This window comes from Coffea eugenioides, chromosome 5, assembly GCF_003713205.1.
Source record: "Coffea eugenioides isolate CCC68of chromosome 5, Ceug_1.0, whole genome shotgun sequence".
Taxonomy (NCBI): domain Eukaryota; kingdom Viridiplantae; phylum Streptophyta; class Magnoliopsida; order Gentianales; family Rubiaceae; genus Coffea; species Coffea eugenioides.
The window spans coordinates 43,539,416-43,552,156 of NC_040039.1; the positions used below are offsets into that span (position 1 = coordinate 43,539,416).

General features: G+C 33.4%; 1 protein-coding gene across 1 annotated transcript; it reads left to right on the forward strand.

Annotated features, from left to right (window-relative positions):
- The first annotated feature begins 6,753 nt into the window (after positions 1-6,753).
- LOC113770573 (expansin-B16-like) lies at positions 6,754-9,977 on the forward strand. The gene is made up of 4 exons (XM_027315076.1): positions 6,754-7,194; positions 7,324-7,630; positions 8,182-8,311; positions 9,399-9,977. Exons 1-4 carry the CDS (start codon positions 7,038-7,040, stop codon positions 9,591-9,593), a joined length of 789 nt encoding a protein of 262 aa, XP_027170877.1. The 5' UTR covers positions 6,754-7,037; the 3' UTR covers positions 9,594-9,977.
- Positions 9,978-12,741: the final 2,764 nt, after the last annotated feature.

Sequence of the window (12,741 nt, forward strand, 5' to 3'; positions counted from 1 at the left end):
ATGTAAAAGTGAGACTGAACCTATGATTACTACTCATCTCACAGAACCCTGTTTAGATCATCTCAATGTTCCAGTAAATATTGGTTAATATTTGCTCATTTGCAGACACATTTTACTCAAAAAAAAAAAAAGTGTAGTAGTTGAACTAAATTGACATGCCTTTTGCTTATTGGTTTTTTTTTTTTGGGTTCCTTTCAAAGTGGGTTTAAAATGCAGGTGGGAGGGCTAAACTTAATAAATTAGGTGATTATGAGTTAAACAAAATTACTGATCAAATAAAAAGTGTTTTCTTCTTTTCCATGTACTAAAATAAGATTCTAATTTCTAACCCGGATTTGTAAAACTAACATAGTTGATTTAATTAGGATTAAATTAAAGAGCAAAAGTTTGTGTCATGCGACAAAAGACCAGACAACTGTCTTCTTCAATGGCAACAGGACAACTTTAACTACCACATAGTATTAACTAATTAAACATGATATCATTAGAAAATCTTTAGGCCATATTGGTAGTTAGTGGTGTTCCATTTGACTAGACAATAAAGCAAACGCTCGAGTGTGCTTCTTCCATGGGATCTTCTTTTGTACTTTTTTTTTTTTTAACTGTACAGATTGTGAAGAAAAGCACTATCAAACAATTCAATTGAAAGACCCAACAACCCAAATAAGGGTTGGGGCCTGAAGTTGGGCCAGGCCCTTTTTTTTTGATGAAAAAAAAAAAAACAATTCAATTGAATGGTTCATGTGGCGATCCTTCATTGGTAGGAAAAGAATGGGTGAATTCTTCATAATTTAGATTGCAATTATTTTAGTGTTCGTGGTTGATGTAGCTTCGCATGAAGATCTCTTTCAAATATTAAGGCCTGATTAGTTGCTTAGTAAAGTTCCATTAGGCTTATTTTATGGGATGTTTTGTTTACTTTATCAACCACTTTAAGCTTAAAGCAAGTAGTTTAAATTGCATCGCTACAGCAGAAACTTCAAATTAAAAAAAAGGGAAGGGTTAAATCCACACTTCTATAGGCTAAATCGACACCCCTAATGCATTAACGATTTGTGTCACGGGCATTGATAACTTATACTATTAGCATTAAAAGTTATATTAAGTGTAGATTTAGACGATAGAGATGTGGATTTAGGTTCCGTTTGATAAAACTGAATCTGAATTCTGAAGTCTGAATTCTGAAATCTGAATACTGAAACAATTAATTTGCTGAATTTTAAGTACTGAAAAGAAATATATGAATATCTGAATTTTAATGCTAAACTTATTTATACTGTTTGATAAATATTTATAACTGAATGCTTAATAAGTTTAATTTGACAATTTTGCCCTTATATCTTTTCATTCAAAAAAGAAATAAAACCTATGATTTAATTAGCTTAAAATTTTTAGGTATGAAAATGACAATATTTTTTTTATAAATCAAATTAATATAAAAGATGAAATATATTATATGAGGAGTATGGAGAAAATATGAAAGTCATTAAAAAGGGATAAAAGAGAAACAGAAAATTGTTAAATAGAGAATATCAAGTTGTTTAATTAGATAAGAATTTTGAACATAATTAACAAACAATGGTAGATTTGGTAGATAAGATAAGATAGTTGAAATAATTCTATTGATTCTTATCCAAACTTAGTAGCTTGTTTGATGTGGAAACAAGTACTGATGGTGTGTTTAATTGATCACGATAGCTTGGTAAATTATGCCTTCTTGTCTTGGTTGAGAAGATCTATTTTAGTACTAATTTGCAATTATGGAGTATCCAAACAAATATTTTCATTGCAATTAGTTTCTTCCAAAGGTAAAAATGTATAATCCCAAAAAGCATAATGAATGCTTGGAGCACTCAAAGTGAAAATACAGTGCTTTAAGGCAGCTGATTATCTTTCCCATTAATATAAGACAAGTTCACCACTCCAATTCCACTCAAATAATTGCTGGTGATTCTACTAAAAAATTCTCATTACTTGAAGATCTGTATAGTGCGATTTTATGGAGTTTAGCTTACGTTCCAATCAATAATGCTTCACGCTTTGATCTATCTATTGAATGGTCCGCTTTTGGACAATTAAGGGCACAAAAATAGACATGTCTTGCCCAACTGGACCACGAATACTCAAAATCATTCAAGACTTTATATACATATATATACATCACCACCATTATTCGACAATACATCATGGTTCTTGGTTGCTTGATTTCTCTTTATACTTTCTAACATCAGATTGACATTGCATATGAGCTGCACTGATTTAGCATAATTGATGAGATATATTTCCAAGTCTTTGAGAAAAAGTGAAGATATCGACTTCATGACGTAATAATGGCATAGTCAATATTCTCTTTCTTGAATATTAATAGGAATTTTTTAGACTTGTGTATGAGATGATGCACATACTATAAATTAGTATAGTAGTATATTTTTGTAATATGGTCTAATGAAGCTTTCACATTTTGTAATTTGCTAGCATAACATGCACATGGAAGGAGGGTTAGGTTGGCGGTAAGGTAGGAAAAATTGTAAATAACAGGTTTTGAGTTCAAAATCTCTCATTAAAAAAAAAACGGAAGAAGAAGAAAGAAAACGTGTATATTTCCTATCTTTTCCACCATTTTTCTACGTATTTACGAGATCCAAAATACTTCAAGATCACCCTTAAGAAACGAATAATGGATGACCTTGGTGGATCAAGTTTTTTGAGAAGATATGGTATTTGTTCCAACCTTTTTGGTTGGGCAAAAACGTGATTTCTCCCAAAAATGGAAACTGATGTAGGGCATGAGATAAGGTTTTCGGAATATTTTCATAAAGCATTGCAATCATTTTGATCATTAAGCACCAACAAAAGATTAGAATTCCTCTTCTTTGCCTTGACATCTTTGTAGCAGTCAACTTATAAACATTAGTGTGTTCAAATTAAAGAAGCCACCAACCCATGTGTTAAAGATTGGCATCCAAATTAATTATGAGCTCATAACATGCACAGCTTTTCTTTTCTTTTCTATTTTTTGGTTATACGAAATTTTGGAGATTTTTGTACCATTAATGCAACAAGAATTCTTTTTCTTTTTTCCAGAAACGATAATTATTGTATAACCTATCTATACTAAATTACAGAGAATGAGGAATCTAAACAGACTTTGTGTTAGGGACTGGCAGGTACACAGAACTACTAACATTCAGGTGTGAAACAAGAATTCAAGGCTTTGTGCAGCAAGAATTCAAGGTGTGAAACTCTTCAGTCTTACTATCAACTCACACTTGCCCGAGGCACCCTTCGTACTGCCAATTTCAATGCGATTGCTACCTTTCACATCTGCAATGCATTAATTTACAGTGCACGGTGGATTGAATGGCAATTTATTACTTGTATCTAACACAAAAAGAATCTGTAGGCCTAAAACAGATGGTAGTAATAAACACCAAAAAGAACAAACAATAAACCTAGTCAACAAAAACGTCCAAACCCTTCACATTGTGATTGTATTCCTAATGAGTAAAACAGTAATGGGGTTTGGTGCATAAACTCTAGAGTACACCAACAAAATCCGATGTATCAGCAAAACTTGTACTTTTGTCGTAAGTCCGTGTAATTTCCATCATGACCAAGTGTGCCTTGGGCCCTTGGTCATTCATGTGACATAAACTAGACTAATATAATTATGTATGATTCTTGTAAGGTGATTCGCGTACAAAAGTTAAGTAGTGAATAATAGTTGCATCTCTTTGATTTATAAATATACTACTTCCTCCGTTTCAATTTGATAGTTCTGGTTCTTTTTTCACACAGTTTAATAAAAAGTAGTTCAGTTTGTTGGAACAATCAATTTAGGTAGCTATTTTTCTAAAATACCCTCACATTAATTAGAGTACAACTTTATGGAAACTTGAATTGATGGTAAAAAAAGAATCAACTCTCATTAAATGGGGTAGGTTTATAGTAACAACAACTTATATTGAATAAGGGTATTTTAGAAAAATTAAAATATAACTAAATTCTTTAATTAGAAAGTGGACTACAATTTGGGACAGACGAAAAAAGGAAACAGGACTATCAAAATGGGACGGAGAGAGTATACATGTAGTCCTCCTTGACCACTCAGTTAAAGCCACATTGGTTTTTTCGAAAGTATACGTGATAATATAATTAAGTGCTTTATATACAAGAGAATACTAATTAGCTATATACTCCATATGTCCCATTTTGATAATTTTATTTTTTTCATTCATTCTAATTTATAGTTCACCTTCCAATTCAAGAATATAGTTAATTTTTAACCTCTTTAAAATACTCTTACTTAATATAAGTCATTATTAGTAAATATAACATATCTTATGAATGGTGTAATATTATTGCTGTGTAAAAATATAGTGATTAGTGATAATTCTACTATTGACGTAGGGATATTTTAGAAAAATAATAAACTAAATTTACTTTTTCAACAAAGCGATTAAATCAATGGCTATTCAATTTCACAAATTCTCTCTCTCTCTCTTTCTCTTTGACCAACTCTATATATAGTAAAGAATTTCATTTTGCAGTTAAAAATCAAGAATTTGTCAAGCCAGCTCTATAAACAGTAAAGGCTTTTGTTTTGTCAATAATTAATTATGGATCTTAAACGGATTTAGATCTAGGAGTATATCTTTTATAAACGTTAAATAGGGCATTATTGCATAAGTCCAAGAACGAAATCCAATAAACAAACAAGATTAACGGTTAGAATGATCTCTTTCTCCGGTTCCAAAATTTAATGACCAGAATGCCCTTGGGCATTGACAACGAACTGACACGTACGGTCTGGCGGATTTAACGCCTTAACGGTCGATGGGCCCACTACGGAAGTAGTGGCATCACCGTGAATTAGAGAAATTCCAATGGGTCACATGCCTAAAAGTCGTTTGTCAAAAAAAGACATGCCTGTAAAGATCATAAAGTTTTTTGTTTATTATATGATTAATTATTTTGGGATGAATTAAAATATTGTCCCATCTCTTTCCTTAAATAATTATACGTGATGTGTACCTTTTGTTTCTTTGAAAGTAATATGCACCTTTTTGAAGGACAAGAATGAAACCATTTGGTGCAATATTTGGATTTCGAACTTAGGGTGCCTGTAACAAAATTGAATTTTGAATATATTAAATTATTAAATTGTCAAGTATTAAATTTAATATATTAAATGAACAACCTAATAAAACCGAGTTCTAAACTCTCACAAGTCACCAATTCAATTATCAAACTTAAGATATTTTTCATGCAGGCAAAATTTGGTTTTGAATCCTCTATATTATTATTAATTTCTGCTCTACTCTTTATTTTTTCATTCTGAAAAACTTTGGATAGGAGATTGTTTGGGATATTTTTTTAAAAAACATAATATAGCACTTTTTTGATGTGATATATATAAAATAAAAAAATAATTAAAATTTGTGTTGACGATACAAGCAAGTTAGCACGTGTAAGTAAGGTGTAAACCAAACACACTTATCCCACTCCAGGGCCATGGTATGGATTCATACATTTTTTAGCAACTTGCAGTAGTTCTCCTTCATCAGTTATACCAGTCACAGTCGAAAACAAGCTAAACAAGCCTCCTTAGAGCATCCACAGTGCTATTACACTTTGTGGAGTGTAATCCACATGCCACGTCAGCATTCCACTTTCTCCTCTTTTATTACACTTTCACTCACAATGGATTACACTCCACAAGGTGTAATAGCATGGGTCCACAATTAATCAAATATTTATTTTAATAATGCATAACTCATATCCCATAAATAAATAAAGCAATTTTTAAAACTAATTTTGTTATTTTTAAAAAATAAAGTACTAACTTTCGTTAAATTTTGTACATTTTGAATTTTTTTATTTTCTAAAAATGATATTATTAATTTTTAAGTTTGAATAATATATCTTTTTCTATGTTTCAAAAATAATATATTGTTATTTTTTTAAAAATAATTATGTAGGAAATTAAACAAATATTTGATACTTCAAATGCGAAGATATCATAATAATCCATACTTAATTAATAATTCGGAATGTAATTAGTTGAACTCCATAACATAATATTACATAAGTTAAATCAAATAAAATACAAATAATAACAAAATGATACTAGTTAAATCAAGTTAATAATAACAAAATAATAACAAAATCAAGTTAAATCAATGGATTACACGCATCATGCATGTGATGCGTGTAATCTCCATGACACGGCTCCAATGGAGAGCCGTGTCATGGAGCGGTGTAATGGCTCCCCATTACACCCCCATTGGAGTTGCCCTTAGTTGAGCCAACTCCAATTGGCACGTGAATACACTATATGATATATCCACTGTATACGAAAATACGAGTATAATTTTAAAAACAATTGTAAATATTATCTTTTTTACATCATAAATATAAATTTTAATCATCTTTTTATTTCATATATATTACATTACAAAAAGTGCTATAGCGCATTATTTCAAATAGTCCATATCCAAACACACGTCTAAGACAATAAAAAATGAGATTGAGAATCTACGGTAAAATATCTACTGTGTGCACTATATACGCGGTATCATATCCACTTTATATGTACTACTACTGAGAAAGTCAGACAGAGGACTTGTAAAATAGAGCCAAATGCAAAATTTGACAGAACATTAAACCAAAATAGGGCCAAAAGCAAAGCTTTTAGTGCAACATAAACCTTTTTTGCTGCTTATATATTAGCACTAGTCCAAGGCCAGAAAAGCACCAAAAGCAAAAGGCGCCAGGAAAAGGCCGGAGTACAGTGCCTGCCCAGTAGTTGCTAACAACACTGTGCACAGCCTAAGAAATTCTGTCGGCAGAGAGCAGCACCCTTTCTCTTCCGGCCCTGCCCTTGCCCTGCTGCCTCGCTCACCCCTTCCTTCCCTCTCTCCTCGGACCAAAACCTCGTTTTCTCAGCCCCCCGCCGGGAATATTAGGACAAACAAGAACACCTACATTAAACCCCTGATCCCACATTCTGCTTGCAACCTTCATTAACAAACACCATGACCACCACCACCACCACAAACTTCTTGCTGGCCATTCTAGTCGCCATTTCCGCAATGCTGGCCACTGCAGCTCCGCTCCACCTCAATTTCGACCCACATTGGTACCCCGCCACCGCTACTTGGTACGGCAGCCCCGACGGCGACGGCAGCGACGGTAATCATAATAATAATTCTAGTACAATCCCATATCAGCAAAAAATATATATATAAATGTAATTTATGTACGGCCCATATATAATTTTGCTCAACATAATAATTCACTGGTACTATAATTTTGTACTAGGTGGGGCATGTGGGTATGGTTCACTAGTGGATGTGAAGCCATTCAGGGCAAGAGTGGGAGCGGTGAGTCCGGTGCTGTTCAAGGGCGGAGAAGGCTGCGGTGCATGCTACAAAGTCAAGTGTTTAGACAGCTCTATATGTTCAAGAAGGGCTGTTACGGTTATCATAACGGACGAGTGCCCCGGTGGATATTGTTCCAATGGTCGCACTCACTTCGACCTTAGCGGTGCTGCCTTCAGCCGCATGGCCGTCGCCGGTGACGGCGGCCAGCTCCGTAATCGCGGCGAAATCTCGGTCATTTACCGGAGGTAGTACTTACATGCCTTGATTGAAATTAAACTTCTTTTACAACCATATAATTTAATTCTTTAGACTTCAATTGGTGACATTTTTACAAAGCAAAACGGAATTTTTTTTTCGAGGATGTTGTCTAACTGCCGCATACAGCTTGAGAATGATAGTGACAGAGCACGAGTTCAGTTGCAGTGCTATTATTTTGTTGGCGACATTCTTTCCTATTTCTTGGTCGATTTTTAGTATAGTTGTATTTACTAACATTGGAGTTTCAGCTCGGCAACTTATCAAGCACTTTGTCTCTAATCTTTGTGTTCAACAGAAGATTAATTAGTATGCCTTGGTTTGCATGCAGTACTGTCGTCCCACTGATATGTAGTATTAAATGCTACTAGTGGTGACTAATTTTTCTTGGACTAATTTAGTTAATCACCTACTGTTTTCTTAATCTTTGTGATTATGAGCATAAATTACAAAGATTTTGAGTAATTTATGCTTAGCCCACCAAAAATTTCTTCTTGTTACAATGAGTCTGAACAATTTTTTTTTTCCTTTCTATTTGTAGGACTCCGTGCAAGTATCCGGGTAAAAATATTGCCTTCCATGTAAATGAAGGGTCAACCGATTATTGGCTTTCTCTCTTGGTGGAATTTGAAGATGGAGATGGTGATATTGGTTCGATGCATATAAGAGAGGTAATTTTTACCTTTCTTTTTCCCCCTCTAATTACGTATTTAAAGGGGTATTATTTTGATTTTGTATTTTTAGTAGTCAATTTTTCTTTTTGCTTTTGTTTCTTTTGAAGAATTTATTTTGGCAGTCAATTGTGATTAAGGAGTGGGGGCATATAGTAGAAAAATGGAGGGCCTACACTTTCACAATTATCCAAAAGGAGCCTTAGTGCTTTGGAAGACTTTTGGGGGGAAATCAAGGTGGGAAGAAGAATGGAGAATAGGAATAGACAAATCCGAACATTACGGAGAATAATAGGGTGTGAATTTACGGCTTTAGAATCACGTGCCCAGACAGTTGAGAGCTTTTCCACTTGAAAAGACTCATTTGGCTTACTTTTGATGCTGAAAAGCTCCACCAAAATTCTTGTTCTTCTGTTTCTTGTTTTTTTCTAATCACTAAAAAAACTTCATGAAATCCGCAGAAAAATTTTATCCTTTTCTTTTAATTCAACTACCCTTCAACACAAAAAGAAAAGGCACTCAATCTCAATATGGGCAATAATTAATAAAATTATTTGTCACAGTTAGTAAGAAAAAAAATGACTAAACTAAATACAACTTCAAATGAAGACATCTCTCCATGGTGAGGCACTAAGTATTAATAAGTTTATAGAAATTCTTAGTGCATTATTTATATAGATTAGATTTATGTGACTATGGATTTTCTGTTTCACAATAACGTGTAACATTTATATTACACACTCTGGTCCGTGCATTTACATGTGTCCGTCTTAAGAGTTCAATTTAATTAGGGTATAATTGCAATAATTTAAAGTGGACGGGTGTCAACATATTAAAGCGTGTAATATGGATTTTAGAATTCAATAATGTGTAACAGAAGACCCTTTTTTTTTTTTTTTTTTTTTTTTTTGAAGGATGTAACAGAAGAACTATACCCATATTTATGTAAAGATTATACTAACATTGTGCTTTTGTCTTCACGCGTGAATAACTGCATTTAATTGGACCCAAAGTTTAGGTATGAGCACTTGTTAGACAAAAGGCATGATTTCAAGTATTACATCATTTCTTGTTGAATTTCTTGCAGGCAAATTCAAATCAGTGGCTACAGATGACTCATATCTGGGGCGCAAATTGGTGCATTATTGCAGGCCCTTTACAAGGTCCATTCTCAGTAAAGTTAACCACGCTATCGACCGCAAGAGCCCTCTCAGCAAGAGATGTGATTCCAAGAAATTGGACTCCCAAGGCCACTTATCCTTCTCGTCTCAACTTCTTTTAGCCGAAATCACATTTTTAGCTGCCCATTTATTAGTCAGCCAAATGACTGAATATTTGGATACCTCTTCTCCTATAGTATAACCCCTATAGCTTTTTCTAGTAGTAGCTCCCAAGCTGGTTGTTTTTTTTAAAAGAAGAAGAAAAGTAGCCGTTGGAGCTCAAGATAAAAGCATCCAAGGCACTTTCTTTCTTTTTTCCCACTTTTTGCCTCATCTGTGTCTGTTGATTGGCTGTGATAGTTCTTGAAGGAGCGGTTGGTTAATTGAGCGTTGGAGCCCCCCCTCCAAAATGAAAGGAGAGAGAGCGGTCTCTAGTTTTTATGTAATTGTGATTTTCAATGTGTAAGCTCCAAGAATGTGGGTGAAATGAAATCTTTGTTCAGTGAGTTACTTTGTGTCATAATTGCTATGTTGCCAGCTGCTTCACTACCATTCGCATCTTTGGATAACGTGGGACCTCCTTAAGTAGTTGTAACTCTGTTGCCTATATGTGTAGTTTGGATTGATTAGCAAATCACCCTTCCCGCAACAAAAGGCCTTGTTGGATTCATTCATCTCATTTGGAGTTCCCATTTGATCAGAAAATGTGTTTGTTTTTGCTTTATTCTCAAGTTTATTCCTGATGATGGCACCAAAAACTATTAAAATAGTGAGGAATGATTGTCCAAAAGAACAGAACCAGTGAGCTAAGCTCAATGATCACCGCCAAAGCTAATGGGATAGGAGGTTAAGGGATCAAACCCTACCTTCCATCATTAGCCACAAAATGTGGTAAGTCACTTTAAGTGGGGATTATAATCCAGACTCAATAAAATAACAGTTGGTGGGATAAAACTCGAACCCAATGAAATAACAGTTGGTGGGATAAAATCTAAATCCAACAACTAGTGATTTTTTGTTTTTCTCTATTAAATTGAAAAGAAAAAGAATATGTTTCCCTTAACCCTAAAGACTAATTATTAAATGCCAGATCCACTCATTTTCTTCTCATTTTTTGCCTCTTATCAAGTTTGTATCTCTATTTTCCTTACTTTCTCCAAATTCCGAACTTCTTTTTTATTTTTAAGTTGCAATCTCTAAATCTAAAAAACGTGAATTAAAATTTAAACTCATAATGTTTAATTTCCATGGACGCGAATTTTGTATAATTTCAAAATATTGTGATATTTTTTGGGTTGGATTTAAAATTATTTTTTTGATAGATACAATTGAAATTAAGATGAAATTTATTTGTTTTAACTTATAATTTAATAAATTTATTTGTGAAAATCCAAGTTTTTTTTTTGAAAATATTAAACTTTTCATCATATAAAGTCCTAAATTAGTCCAATGCATGTCCTATTTTGTGCATATATATATTTATGTAAGTTATTTTTTAAAAAATTCATTGACCAGAGTTAAATTGATCCGACCGATTGAACTTGAATCCGAACATCTCACTGATTCAATTAATGATTTGAGTTTCAAAACATTAATAAGTGTGTTTGAATTGTAAATTATTTGAGATATTTTTGAGCAAATAATCTCCTGTCCAAACACACACTCATTGCTTACGCGACGAGTTCTGATTAGCTTTCAACAATGTCAAATTTTACAATATCGCATGACATGTTTTGAGGTGGGCCAAACTCCATAGAAAATTGTTTAAAGAGTTCTATCTTGAATGCGTAGTCCATAAAGCTGCAAATGAGTTCGAGAATCACATGCAACTTGAGGGAAGTGATCAATAAGAATATTAATTGTTGAGAGGTGTCAAAAAACTGAATTGACGAACAGATATTGTGATGATGGACACACGTGGTAACGGTCCCATTGAATCTTTGGATAAAAAAAGACCTCTCAATTATCCCAATCTCCCCACCATGTGTGCAAATCTTCCCCGAGACAAAAGCCCGAGAATTTCCGCTCGTGAATCTCCCACTTGAAAGATCTGTTTTTTTTAGCTGTCTTTCTTCTTTTTGATAAGTAGATTTTTTTTTAAAAAAAAACTTTTACTTTACTATTATGATTATTTGGACTTCTGGTAGAAACCCAAAGCAATTCCAGGAAATCTTAATGGACAGGGCAAAGCATATGCAGCTAATGGTTTGCAAACAAGTGGCTCGGGAACCAACCAACATCGTACCGAAGTCCTCGAATTTTCGTAAAATCCCTTATTATTATCTTCGATCAGCTGGAGCTCGATATAATGGATGGAAGATGCTATGCACAACTAGTTGGAGAATATTGAGATGAATCTGAAATGTGCACTAGTGTTACAATGACCTAACATGGCACAAGATTTTTGGTTAATTTTCAAAGGTATGTTAAGATTTATAACAAATTGGACACTGGCATGTAGCGATCGGTGCAAATGAATCTAATTAAGTCGAACACTTTGGTATTCAAATTTGTTTGATTATTTCAACGAGTATAAAATTTTAGTCAAATTTGACTTATTTACGTAACGAACAAATTTTTCTTTTTTATCGAATTTGAAAGTTATCAAACATAAAATATTATTTAAGTTTGGCTTGATTTGATGGCGAGTCAAGTTCGAATAAACTCTTACCAAATCATATTCGATTTCAAGTATCGAATGGTTTAGCTCATCTTTCAACCTTACTAACATGATATTAGGAACCAAATTGTACATGACTCTGAATTTTGTAGTTAAAATTTGAAATATTACAGGTACCAAGTCCAATTAAGTAGAATCAATCCCCACTTGTTCCAAATTTTAGGGGCATTCCAGCCTAAATTTTGAGCTGAAAGGATCAATTTTACAAATGTCAAAACAAAGATCCATAGTTTCCAACTGGTATAAACCTGTCGAAGCCTGCCACTTGATGGTTTCAAGGAAAGTACAGTCCTGTTTTTCTAGTCAAGGCATTGGTCCTCCTAACTTTTCAAGAAAGTAAAGAGTGGAAAAGAAATACAAGCCAGTAAATCATAAGTAACGAAAAAGGAAAAAGGAAAAAGGAGAAACAATATATATATCTTACAAAAAGAAAGTGAAAAAAAAAAGAAGTCAAAGTGAAAGAATAGGTCAAAAAGTTTTGTAAGTGGGTCGAAAAGCCAAAAGGAACAAAGGCTGTAAAAGCTTTGTCAGGCCCGAATGAATGTGGAAACAAACTCTAATGGAAAGCTACGTTTACCCCAAACTGCAAT

Coding starts and splice junctions, on each gene's coding strand:
- LOC113770573 (XM_027315076.1), top strand. CDS start 7,038: ATGACCACCACCACCACCACAAACTTCTTGCTGGCCATTCTAGTCGCC. Junction 7,195..7,323: donor CGACGGCGACGGCAGCGACG/GTAATCATAATA, acceptor ATTTTGTACTAG/GTGGGGCATGTGGGTATGGT. Junction 7,631..8,181: donor ATCTCGGTCATTTACCGGAG/GTAGTACTTACA, acceptor TTCTATTTGTAG/GACTCCGTGCAAGTATCCGG.